At 36.7% G+C, this 13,423-nt stretch overlaps 1 protein-coding gene across 13 annotated transcripts in view; it reads right to left on the bottom strand.

The window, feature by feature from the left end:
• The window catches only part of ST3GAL6 (ST3 beta-galactoside alpha-2,3-sialyltransferase 6), a 94,155-nt gene that overhangs the window by 40,116 nt on the left and 40,616 nt on the right, over positions 1 to 13,423 (bottom strand). For 11 of the 13 annotated variants that reach the window (XM_037834194.1, XM_037834266.1, XM_037834233.1 and 8 more), the window contains 2 exons: positions 9,964 to 10,063; positions 7,618 to 7,695 (listed from right to left, as the gene is read on the bottom strand). In XM_037834194.1, the coding sequence (XP_037690122.1) occupies positions 7,618 to 7,695; positions 9,964 to 10,063 (178 nt within the window). The remainder of the gene's footprint in view (positions 1 to 7,617; positions 7,696 to 9,963; positions 10,064 to 13,423) is intronic. The other 2 variants (XM_037834223.1, XM_037834299.1) reach the window with 1 other exon arrangement.

Below are 13,423 nucleotides of genomic sequence, written 5' to 3'. Positions count from 1 at the left end.
GCAGGTGTAGCAATTTTAATCTCAGATAAAATAGACTTCAAATGCAGGGATGTTTTGAGAGACAAAGAAGGCCACTACATACTAATAAAAGGGGCAATTCAGCAAGAAGAAATAACAATCGTAAATGTCTATGCACCCAATCAAGGTGCCACAAAATACATGAGAGAAACATTGGCAAAACTAAAGGAAGCAATTGATGTTTCCACAATAATTGTGGGAGACTTCAACACATCACTCTCTCCTATAGATAGATCAACCAGACAGAAGACCAATAAGGAAATTGAAAACCTAAACAATCTGATAAATGAATTAGATTTAACAAACATCTACAGGACATTACATCCCAAATCAACAGGATACACATACTTTTCTAGTGCTCACGGAACTTTCTCCAGAATAGATCATATGCTGGGACATAAAACAAGCCTCAATAAATTTAAAAAGATTGAAATTATTCAAAGCACATTCTCTGACCACAATGGAATACAATTAGAAGTCAATAACCATCAGAGACTTAGAAAATTCACAAATACCTGGAGGTTAAACAACACACTCCTAAACAATCAGTGGGTTAAAGAAGAAATAGCAAGAGAAATTGCTAAATATATAGAGACGAATGAAAATGAGAACACAACATACCAAAACCTATGGGATGCAGCAAAAGCAGTGCTAAGGGGGAAATTTATAGCACTAAACGCATATATTAAAAAGGAAGAAAGAGCCAAAATCAAAGAACTAATGGATCAACTGAAGAAGCTAGAAAATGAACAGCAAACCAATCCTAAACCAAGTAGAAGAAAAGAAATAACAAGGATTAAAGCAGAAATAAATGACATAGAGAACAAAAAAACAATAGAAAGGATAAATATCACCAAAAGTTGGTTCTTTGAGAAGATCAACAAGATTGACAAGCCCCTAGCTAGACTGACAAAATCAAAAAGAGAGAAGACCCATATAAACAAAATAATGAATGAAAAAGGTGACATAACTGCAGATCCTGAAGAAATTAAAAAAATTATAAGAGGATATTATGAACAACTGTATGGCAACAAACTGGATAATGTAGAAGAAATGGACAATTTCCTGGAAACATATGAACAACCTAGACTGACCAGAGAAGAAATAGAAGACCTCAATCAACCCATCACAAGCAAAGAGATCCAATCAGTCATCAAAAATCTTCCCACAAATAAATGCCCAGGGCCAGATGGCTTCACAGGGGAATTCTACCAAACTTTCCAGAAAGAACTGACACCAATCTTACTCAAACTCTTTCAAAACATTGAAAAAATGGAACACTACCTAACTCATTTTATGAAGCTAACATCAATCTAATACCAAAACCAGGCAAAGATGCTACAAAAAAGGAAAACTACCGGCCAATCTCCCTAATGAATATAGATGCAAAAATCCTCAACAAAATACTTGCAAATCGAATCCAAAGACACATTAAAAAAATCATACACCATGACCAAGTGGGGTTCATTCCAGGCATGCAAGGATGGTTCAACATAAGAAAAACAATCAATGTATTACAACACATTAAAAACTCGAAAGGGAAAAATCAATTGATCATCTCAATAGATGCTGAAAAAGCATTTGACAAAATCCAACATCCGTTTTTGATAAAAACACTTCAAAAGGTAGGAATTGAAGGAAACTTCCTCAACATGATAAAGAGCATATATGAAAAACCCACAGCCAGCATAGTACTCAATGGTGAGAGACTGAAAGCCTTCCCTCTAAGATCAGGAACAAGACAAGGATGCCCGCTGTCACCACTGTTATTCAACATTGTGCTGGAAGTGCTAGCCAGGGCAATCCGGCAAGACAAAGAAATAAAAGGCATCCAAATTGGAAAAGAAGAAGTAAAACTGTCATTGTTTGCAGATGATATGATCTTATATCTAGAAAACCCTGAGAAATCAACGATACACCTACTAGAGCTAATAAACAAATTTAGCAAAGTAGCGGGATACAAGATTAATGCACATAAGTCAGTAATGTTTCTATATGCTAGAAATGAACAAACTGAAGAGACACTCAAGAAAAAGATACCATTTTCAATAGCAACTAAAAAAATCAAGTACCTAGGAATAAACTTAACCAAAGATGTAAAAGACCTATACAAAGAAAACTACATAACTCTACTAAAAGAAATAGAAGGGGACCTTAAAAGATGGAAAAATATTCCATGTTCATGGATAGGAAGGCTAAATGTCATTAAGATGTCAATTCTACCCAAACTCATCTACAGATTCAATGCAATCCCAATCAAAATTCCAACAACCCTACTTTGCAGACTTGGAAAAGCTAGTTATCAAATTTATTTGGAAAGGGAAGATGCCTCGAATTGCTAAAGACACTTTAAAAAAGAAAAACGAAGTGGGAGGACTTACACTCCCTGACTTTGAAGCTTATTATAAAGCCACAGTTGCCAAAACAGCATGGTACTGGCACAAAGATAGACATATAGATCAATGGAATCGAATTGAGAATTCAGAGATAGACCCTCAGATCTATGGCCGACTGATCTTTGATAAGGCCCCCAAAGTCACCGAACTGAGCCATAATGGTCTTTTCAACAAATGGGGCTGGGAGAGTTGGATATCCATATCCAAAAGAATGAAAGAGGACCCCTACCTCACCCCCTACACAAAAATTAACTCAAAATGGACCAAAGATCTCAATATAAAAGAAAGTACCATTAAACTCCTAGAAGATAATGTAGGAAAACATCTTCAAGACCTTGTATTAGGAGGCCACTTCCTAGACTTTACACCCAAAGCACAAGCAACAAAAGAGAAAATAGATAAATGGGAACTCCTCAAGCTTAGAAGTTTCTGCACCTCAAAGGAATTTCTCAAAAAGGTAAAGAGGCAGCCAACTCAATGGGAAAAAATTTTTGGAAACCATGTATCTGACAAAAGACTGATATCTTGCATATACAAAGAAATCCTACAACTCAATGACAATAGTACAGACAGCCCAATTATAAAATGGGCAAAAGATATGAAAAGACAGTTCTCTGAAGAGGAAATACAAATGGCCAAGAAACACATGAAAAAATGTTCAGCTTCACTAGCTATTAGAGAGATGCAAATTAAGACCACAATGAGATACCATCTAACACCGGTTAGAATGGCTGCCATTAAACAAACAGGAAACTACAAATGCTGGAGGGGATGTGGAGAAATTGGAACTCTTATTCATTGTTGGTGGGACTGTATAATGGTTCAGCCACTCTGGAAGTCAGTCTGGCAGTTCCTTAGAAAACTAGAGATAGAGCTACCATTCGATCCAGCGATTGCACTTCTCGGGATATACCCGGAAGATCGGAAAGCAGTGACACGAACAGATATCTGCACGCCAATGTTCATAGCAGCATTATTCACAATTGCCAAGAGATGGAAACAACCCAAATGTCCATCAACAGATGAGTGGATAAATAAAATGTGGTATATACACACGATGGAATACTACGCGGCAGTAAGAAGGAACGATCTGGTGAAACATATGACAACATGGATGAACCTTGAAGACATAATGCTGAGCGAAATAAGCCAGGCACAAAAAGAGAAATATTATATGCTACCACTAATGTGAACTTTGAAAAATGTAAAACAAATGGTTTATAATGTAGAATGTAGGGGAACTAGCAGTAGAGAGCAATTAAGGAAGGGGGAACAATAATCCAAGAAGAACAGATAAGCTATTTAACGTTCTGGGGATGCCCAGAAATGACTATGGTCTGTTAGTTTCTGATGGATGTAGTAGGAATAAGTTCACTGAAATGTTGCTATAGTATGTAACTTTCTTGGGGTAAAGTAGGAACATGTTGGAAGTTAAGCAGTTATCTTAGGTTAGTTGTCTTTTTCTTACTCCCTTGCTATGGTCTCTTTGAAATGTTCTTTTATTGTATGTTTGTTTTCTTTTTAACTTTTTTTTCATACAGTTGATTTGAAAAAAGAAGGGAAAGTTAAAAAAAAAAAAAAAGAAAAAAGACAAACAAGGAAAAAAAAAAAAAAAACAAAAAAAAAACGATGTAGTGCCCCCTTGAGGAGCCTGTGGAGAATGCAGGGGTATTCGCCTACCCCACCTCCATGGTTGCTAACATGACCACAGACATAGGGGACTGGTGGTTTGATGGGTTGAGCCCTCTACCATAAGTTTTACCCTTGGGAAGACGGTTGCTGCAAAGGAGAGGCTAGGCCTCCCTGTATTTGTGCCTAAGAGTCTCCTCCAGAATGCCTCTTTGTTGCTCAGATGTGGCCCTCTCTCTCTGGCTAAGCCAACTTGAAAGGTGAAATCACTGCCCTCCCCCCTACGTGGGATCAGACACCCAGGGAAGTGAATCTCCCTGGCAACGTGGAATATGACTCCCGGGGAGGAATGTAGACCCGGCATCGTGGGATGGAGAACATCTTCTTGACCAAAAGGGGGATGTGAAAGGAAATGAAATAAGCTTCAGTGGCAGAGAGATTCCAAAACGAGCCGAGAGATCACTCTGGTGGGCACTCTTACGCACACTTTAGACAACCTTTTTTAGGTTCTAAAGAATTGGGGTAGCTGGTGGTGGATACCTGAAACTATTAAACTACAACCCAGAACCCATGAATCTCGAAGACAGTTGTATAAAAATGTAGCTTATGAGGGGTGACAGTGGGATTGGGAATGCCATAAGGACCAAACTCCACTTTGTCTAGTTTATGGATGGATGTGTAGAAAAGTAGGGGAAGCAAACAGACAAAGGTACATAGTGTTCTTTTTTACTTCAATTGCTCTTTTTCACTCTAATTATTATTCTTGTTATTTTTGTGTGTGTGCTAATGAAGGTGTCAGGGATTGATTTAGGTGATGAATGTACAACTATGTAATGGTACTGTAAACAATCGAAAGTACAATTTGTTTTGTATGACTGTGTAGTATGTGAATATATCTCAATAAAATGATGATAAAAAAAAAAAAAAAAAAAAAAAACAAACTAACACCAACATATACATATATAGAAAGAAACATGGGAAGTAATATAGGAAAATAAAAGAATTTGAGGCTAAGCCACGCCCAAATTAAAAAGTACCACATTATGAAGTGTGGCAGCTGTGGAAATAAAAAATATATTAAAAGGCAGATGCAGCTAGAACTAAATTCTTTCCTTTATGTCATTAAATTAAGATTTACTCAAGAACAAGAACTACTTGCATTTGTCTTCTTACTGCCTGCTCTGCCCAGAAGCAGCAAACCAGACTGAAATCTCAGAGAGGGCAGCAATAGCCTTTTACCTTACTTTTAGCGCCTGACAGTCAGCAGGCAACACATGTTTAATAAATAATTAAATGAATTTCAACTTCAAATAGATTGTTTATGGGACCATTAGGAAGTAGAAAAAAATAAAAAGTTTTTTCTTAATGAGAAAGAGCAGGTCTTAAATCTCATACTAAATGCAATTTGCATGCCCACCAGCAGAACTGAATGCTGTTCAATACCTGCAGCAGGACAAATCAAGCTACTCCTTACCGCAACACCACATGTATCAGCTTTGCACTTCCTTATTCTAAAAGCTACAAGTGGAAACCAGAGTGACCCCGGGAGTTTCAGAGGCTGCATGGCAAAATGGAAATAAAAAGTCATGGAATAGGGGTGAAAAAGCTTTGTCACTCAGTTGCCTCTACATGTGAGCAAGTCACAGGAACTTAATGTCCTTAAAACTGAGTTAAGAATTCACACTTCATTCAGAATCAGGAAAGAGGTGAGAGGCAAGTTCTGTCAGCCTGAGATACGTACACATGTCCCAGTTTCAGCTGTGATAGTGATAGCAACCTCAGGGGTTCCAGTCGGCCTCAACAGGTCTTTTCTATATCAGAGTTGATCCCGAGTTCAGGATCTTCATCAGAAAGAAGTGTCCGTTCACCTGATTTAAGCTGGAGAGAAGGCTCAAGCTGTTCCCTTGGAAAATGTGAAACAGGAATAACTTTGCACCCCAGGGCAAGGCACTCTATTTTTTGGATTTGGTGGGGGGGATGGGGGGTGTGAAGATGATGGTGACCACTGACTTACATTTCATTTCTAAATGAAATAATTGTTTGAAGTTTAGCACCATGCCTCATACATAGTATGTTTGTGAAAAGTAATAGACTTTAACTGTAATAATTATTATATTATTATATTTCATTGCATATTATACCACATTACATTACATTATATTGCAGTTCTCCTGTTGTTTCATCAACAAAAGCCTGAACAGGTAGGTAAAATGTATGTCCCAATTTCGATGAAGAAACTGAAGCTTGAGCAGTAACTTACTCTGTGGTCACTAATTCATAAAAGACAAAATGACACCCAAGCCTAATTCTTTACAACATTGCAGATAACAATTCCAGGTTTCCCAGGTGAGCTTCTCCTGATTGCTACTGGCTTTTCCACATTTCTGAGAAAGTGGCCTCAAGCACTCTCTAGGTGACGGAGGAATGTGGGGATTGCCTGAGACAGTACTGTTCACATGACAAATGAGAATCTACTTGACACTTAAAAACCTGTAAATTTACATACTTGCTGAGCAATCTTGCATAAATATTTTAACCCCTTTGGGTTGTCTCAGAGAGGAAATAGTGTCTATTTTTCTGCTACAGTTGAAGGGTACCTTGATTCTAGAATAGCATTTTAAACCTGCAATCTGCAACCCATAGATGGTTCATGAAATCAGTTTTGTTAGTCACATACAGCATATTTTTAAAAAGTGAATAGAATGGAAAATAGGGCATCCAGAGTGATAAAGGAAAAAATTTCAAAATTCTGCCTTCTTTTCTTATTGTAAATATGAGTTTTTACTTAGTCCTAACCTAAAATTTATTTATTTTGGTTTTGGAAGTGTTCTTAACTAGACACACACCCATGGATAGGCTACAAGCAGCCACTGAAAACACTGGAATCATATACAAAAATACTTTATGTATCTGAGTATTCCGGAGAGTTGCTTGATTTTAAAGGGATTTGTGACCCCAAAGGTTAAGAAGCAGTAAGGGACAGATACGGCAATATAATAAAAGAAAACAGGAAGAAAAGAAAATAGGAATTCTTGATCCTTACTAGATACATACTTAAAAGCTTATACCTGTTTTTTGACTACACCCTCATTTATTTCTATTTATCCAGAAGCATCTGACCAGCAATCTGTCAAAGTCATGGTGATGAAAAAAAAAGAGTGAATTCTCCACAAGTCCTGACAACAATAATGAATGTCAGTTCATTAAAAGTCAGCTAAAGTCAGGGAAAATTTCAAACCACTAACTTTCATCTAGAGGCAAGGGAGAAGAAGTCACAAAATAAAAAGGGTGAAAAATAACATGGCAACAAGGGGGAAAATTAAAACCCTAAAGAACAGTTCACTTTTTTATGATCACACACAAATAGACCTCTCTAATCTCACCTGTGTGAAAAGAATACGGGTTTGATTGAGTTCTTCAATGCCTTTTCTTAAAATATATGCACAGCTCTGACTAAAAGCACAAAAAGAGACAGTAAATTCAAGCTCTCCCTTAAAATGCTAAGATTTGAATTTAAAAAAAAGGAAACAAGTGTAGAAAATAATTACAAATTTTGAGCAGTTTATATTTTTACCTCAGGAGAGAGGCAAAAGCTGGCTTTGATAAACAAGGCTGGATCTTATTTCTCCGTTTCATTTCCACAGGTGGCACCCTATGAGATAAAAACAGTGTCTGTCAGAAACCAGAACTGGGCAGCGTGCCCAAAGGGAAGCAAATGCCCTGGGAACCAACTCAGTGCCTCCGGTAGCCCCTGAGGTTTGACAGTCATTCGTCCAAGTCCTGCCCACACTTGAGGTTGTATGGATGTAAGGCAGAGGAAAGTAGAAAAGGCTGAGATGATTAGTGACCTGGAACGGCCGGAATTACTGCACTGTATAAGTCACAACCGGGTTTGCTTGCCACAGTCAGCCCCAAAAGACCTGTGAAACCCCACTCACCCCCAGAGCACACAGCTATCTGCGCACTCCATGCCACATCTGGGGACACCTACCAGCAGAAAACACCAGAAATAACTGACTGGAGCAAGTTCCATTGTCCCCCTAACTTGTGGTTCTGGTGACTCCACTAATCACACTACTGAGAGTCACATCTCACCCTCCTCTATCCTGGCCACTGTTCAAGCCCTTGTGTGTCTCCTGAATGGAGAGCTTGTCTCCACAATTTAAAGGGACATTGTGAAACAAGGCAGAGGACAACAGGGAAAATAAATGAAGGGGGCAGATGACCCAGACTTAGCTGGGAAAGAGGAGAAAGGCTTAATATAAGAACTTATTAAATTATTGATCATAAATTATGTGAAGAATAAATATAAAGGACTGATGGATTTTCTTTTCTAATCTCCAGGATTCAAACTGAAGGAAATAGCCTGAACCCTTTCTGGGTAGACACAATTTTCAATTTTTTTCTAGTAGAAAATCCCCATAGTTACAACTGCTAGGTTTTTGGGCTGTGGGAGTAGCAAAATCCCTATGCAGGGAAACATCCTGATACCACAAACAACAGCAAGGACCCTTTGATTTATATGTAAGGAAGACACGTAAACATAGTGGACTAGCACATCAGGCAATAAAAGCTGAATTATATTCAGAGAACATAACGAGGCATAAGATATTACTTAAATTTGAAGGTTTAACATAGAAAACCAACTGATTTAGGACACTGGGAAGACAAACTGGGTTGATAGGGAAAAAAAGACAAATCGTTAACTAGTTTTTAGGGAAGCAAGTTTATGGCACAAACACCATTGGAGGGAATTTCCCACAGTACTTTATGTTATTGGAGTATCCTGCTAGCTTAAGAGTGATATGAACACCCCTCAAATCCTGATTACAAAAGATTGTGTTGAAATCAGATCCTCTTCATTGTCTTCTCTATCATTTCCACTATTACCAACAATATGATTTGTAGGAAAGTAACAATCTAGAAAGCTTCTTACTTTCTTTTCTATTCTTGCCTTTCATTACTAAGTGTGACACAGTGGTAGAATAATAGAGGCACAGATCTTCATTTGGTGAATAATCAGACTTCAAATTTCTCTAGCCCAAATCCTGAGTACAAATCCAAAAATTAGGGCCAAATCTACCCACTTGATATTGTTTTTTTCCAACAGCTATTTCCTAATGTCCTTCCATGAAAGGCATGGCAATTATTTTTCAATCAACCAGTGACAAAGTTAATGGAGAAACTTCGATTTATTTCTTTATCTTCTAAGCACAAACTAGAAACATGATCCAGGATCTACTACTGAAACACTGGCAAAAAAATATCACCCTTTATCCAAGTCAGGAAGTTTTCATGTGGTTTATTTTGATATAATTATGTATAACCACACATTCATCATCTAAAGGTCATCAGAACTTTATTCCTAGCCAAAGGACTGATGATGAGAAGAGTAAAAAGCTTCTTACAGAGGTTTTCACTGCAGTAAAACTATCAGTGCCTCTCAAAAGCTTTACATGTGATATGTCAAGTCAAAGCTGTTTTAAAATACACATATATCATTATTTGGAAATATTTTTAAACAAACAAAACCATATGTAGTATTTATATTTTATAAGTAATCTCTTATCCAAGCATTTTTGGTTCTAACAGTTAAGTACCACGAAACCCAAGAATTATTCCATTAATTCAAGGAAATGAAATATTGTGCAAATAAAGAATGTTATATCCCAAAGTGGTCAACACCGAGCCTTCACTGGAGAGTCTATAAAAAGAGAGTGTTGTTTATCAGTTTTTACACTGTTAGATATGCAATATAGAGAATATTAGAACAGTAAAACCCCAATTTATTATGGAAAGCTAGAAAAAGGTTCAAAATATTTCAATATTACAGATTTTTTAAAGCCCCTTCTAATATCATATCTCTGTGTGTAAAAGACTACTTTGGGAGTTATTTTTAAATTGCAAAAATGAAACTTACCAATAGACATTTGTTCCCCATAATATACAATGCAGCACATAATAGAGGAAGACTGCACTCAGGAATATGGCCACAAGGTACCCTCTCATGGCTGGCCCACCTGAAACACAAGGAAGGAAATGATAATCCTTACACAGATCCAGTCCAAAGGAAAGGTAAGACTATTATTTAGATGGATTTATACAATGGCTCAAATCTAAGCATTAGTGAATAAACAGAGAGAGAAAGAACACTGGAAGAAAATGAGGTAGGCCCCTAATTCTGGATGTGCTCACTAAATATATAGAAAGAGAATGTTTTCCCTGTCTCTTTTCCTCCTCCTCCTCTCCTCTTTTAATCTTTACATGATGAGTGTTCATACACTGAACAGTCCCATCATTTCAAAGCCAGAGACTTCCCTAGTACTTTCCCACATTAGGAAAGAAAGAAAAAATTTCTTTCAAATAAAAACATTTCTCATTTACTCCTATCCAAATCTTTTTTTCAGAAACATAAGAGTTGTTATTTTTTCTCTCTCAATAGAAAGTGAATATGTACCTAATATGTGAATAAACATTTCATTTTTTTTTGTCCTTCAAATAACTTTAAAATGCTATTTATCATAGTTTTTGAGACTTTTTCCTCATTTTGAAAGTGAGGAAAAAAGCTACTGAAAAAATATTTCCTACACCCTCAATTTTAATACTCTTTTAGATGCAACTATTTGAATTTTAAACATCAAAGCACAGGTAAATTCAGATAATTACTTGCTGAGTTTTATATTAAACTGACAACATAGTTCACTGCACATTTGAAGATAGACAAATATGTCGGCACAATTCTCTCTAGAAAATAAATTTTAAAACCCACGGAAAACATGTTTAGCTTCTATTCCTGCTTCAAAGACAATAAATTAAAAAGTTTCCATATTCACATGTAATTAAATATAGAAGACAAATTTAATAATTATATGGTTCCATAACTGATCTTCTATTTCAGGCTTACGACTTTAAATACACATACTATTTCTTTGCCTTTCTTAGCAAGGTTTTGGTTCCTCTAAAGAACTGTAAGTAACATTTCTCTCATTCCTATCCATACCTACTAACCTCCTTCAGAAAGACACAGCATAAAATGTGGGATGCTGGTTGCATACATTTCCAAATAATGTAATGTTACCTCCCTTTTAAAGGTAAAATCAGTTCAAACTGAAATCTTAAAATGTACTTTCGTGCCTAAGTAGAATACACTAAATATAATTTAAGCTTTTCATGATGACACAGGGACGTCTTGAGAAATGTCATTATTGCGCAGGGCTCTTTTAGAATGAGGCCCTCAGGAACTAAAACGAGCTACTCTAAGTATCCTAAATTGTGGGGATTATCTAGCCAGGATTGCCAGTCTCTCCTCCATGCTGTCAGTTATTGCTTTTCACTGCTGTAACCACCACCCCCAAATGCCACTATTATAAATTAGTTAGAAGTGCAGCCAGTAGAAAGCAAATAAACAACTGAGTTAAATGACTAAACTTTAGTTTACACATACTTCTAATTTAGTATATATAAAACCCCTGTGGAAATCAGAAGACATGATTCACAGTCCAATTCCACATAATTCCTGGCTTGGGCCAAAACAGTCACCAAACTACCTGCTTAAATGCTCAAAGTAAACAATTATGACTCTACCAAGAATTGCATCATCCATGCAAACATCCAACAAGGAAGCAACTTACTAATGCCAGCAATATTTTAAAACATATTTACATCTAAATATAAGATAGTGTATGAAGGGCTGGAGAAAGAATATAGTATTTACAATTCAATTTGCTTACCTATCCCCTAAAAACACATTCTTTGGGTAATTTATGTATTATTTTACAAGGCATAAAGCATACAGGTGTGGGTGAGCAATATTTTTGTTATTGTTTTTCAATTCATTGATATGTGGGTTTTAGCTGAAAACAAAGAAGTGTGAGAGAATGTTCTTTATTTCTTCAAAAAGTAAAATGAACCCATTCATGAAAAGCTATTGCATACACCACCTGAGAGAAATTTAGGAAGCTTAGCCACTGTCTTGTATTTCACTGGCAATCCAGTGTTCCCATATTCAAACTGCAAAGTACCCTCCGGCCAGCCAGGATATTCTTGCGATAAACATGTGGAGTTCCTCTGCTTGCTTGCAGAAAAAAAGCTTTCACAAATAAATGGTTTCATTACAATTCAGTAAATGGAACGACCATGAGGGTTTTGAGCAAAAGCATTCAGAGGAAACCTGTCAGAATTTAACATAGAGTGTCTGCTTCTAAAAAGACATAAGGCTCTGCGATATAGCTTCAATTACCAAAACGATCAAGTTTCAAGATTGTGACATTAAACATGACAGACACCAGCTTCTTGGCTGCAGCTGCTCCTAAAACCAGGATCCCTTAAAACATCCCTTACAAAGTTTTAAATCACAAAGGAATTATTCAACCAAAGTGTGGGAAGAGGGCAGCAGGGAAGCATTGGCAGAAATCAAATGTCCATTACTTGGTACTGTAAACAATCGAAAGTACGATTTGTTTTGTATGACTGCGTGGTATGTGAATATATCTCAATAAAATGAAGATTAAAAAAAAAAAAACATACCAAGAAACATACTATTACATTAAATATAAATGTCAAAAATTATTAAGAAAAATAATGCAAATCCTCTTGGAATTAAACACAAGTAAGCATGTGAGCTATAACCTTCCAGCTACTCTACTGGACATTGGGCAGAAGCCTATACCTAGTCCTTTCAGAGGTTACCCACATCTGCAGCACCAGCTCACTAAACACTCACATGAGTCTTCATCTAAGTATTCACAGGATCTTGCTACAGAATGATTGAATTGTTATTCCATTTTTCTAGCCTCCACACCATGACTCACTTGGGCAAATTCCTTGGGTAAGTCACATATGTTTCTTGGTTATTAAGTTTTCTTCATCTATAAATTGAAGGGGTTGTCCTCCCTCTCCTGACCTGAAACTAACAGCAAGAATCTCCATTTTGTAACATTACTCTCCCTTTCTTCTTTCCTTCACCAAATTCTTACCAGGTCTGACTATTCCTCTACCTGTTTTGATGAAATCTTCTCTAACAGAACTACACCACATATTTCATGTACTCAAGAACATATATCGAAGATTTTCCATGGTCTGGTCACTATGTTATGCTGGGAATATGAAATCACATAAGGTACATAAATTAATTAATGATTAAAACTCAATGTGATAACATCTTTTTTGATAAAGGCAGCAAAGAATAACATAGCACAGGATAAGGGCATCTAAGTTAGACTGGGAGGTAAGGCTTATTTAACAGAGGCAATAATAAACAGCTAAATAATAAAGTGGGGGGGGTGGCATTCCAGAAAGAAGGAATAACACTGAATAGACACAAGGTATCAACCAGTTTGACTGGATGAGGAAATCATGAGTAGTTCTGAAAAGCCAAAGAA

The sequence above is a fragment of the Choloepus didactylus genome, chromosome 1, assembly GCF_015220235.1.
Source record: "Choloepus didactylus isolate mChoDid1 chromosome 1, mChoDid1.pri, whole genome shotgun sequence".
Lineage (NCBI taxonomy): Eukaryota > Metazoa > Chordata > Mammalia > Pilosa > Megalonychidae > Choloepus > Choloepus didactylus.
The sequence above is the reverse complement of the archived record's forward strand: the minus strand, read 5'-3'. Positions and strand labels throughout refer to the sequence as shown.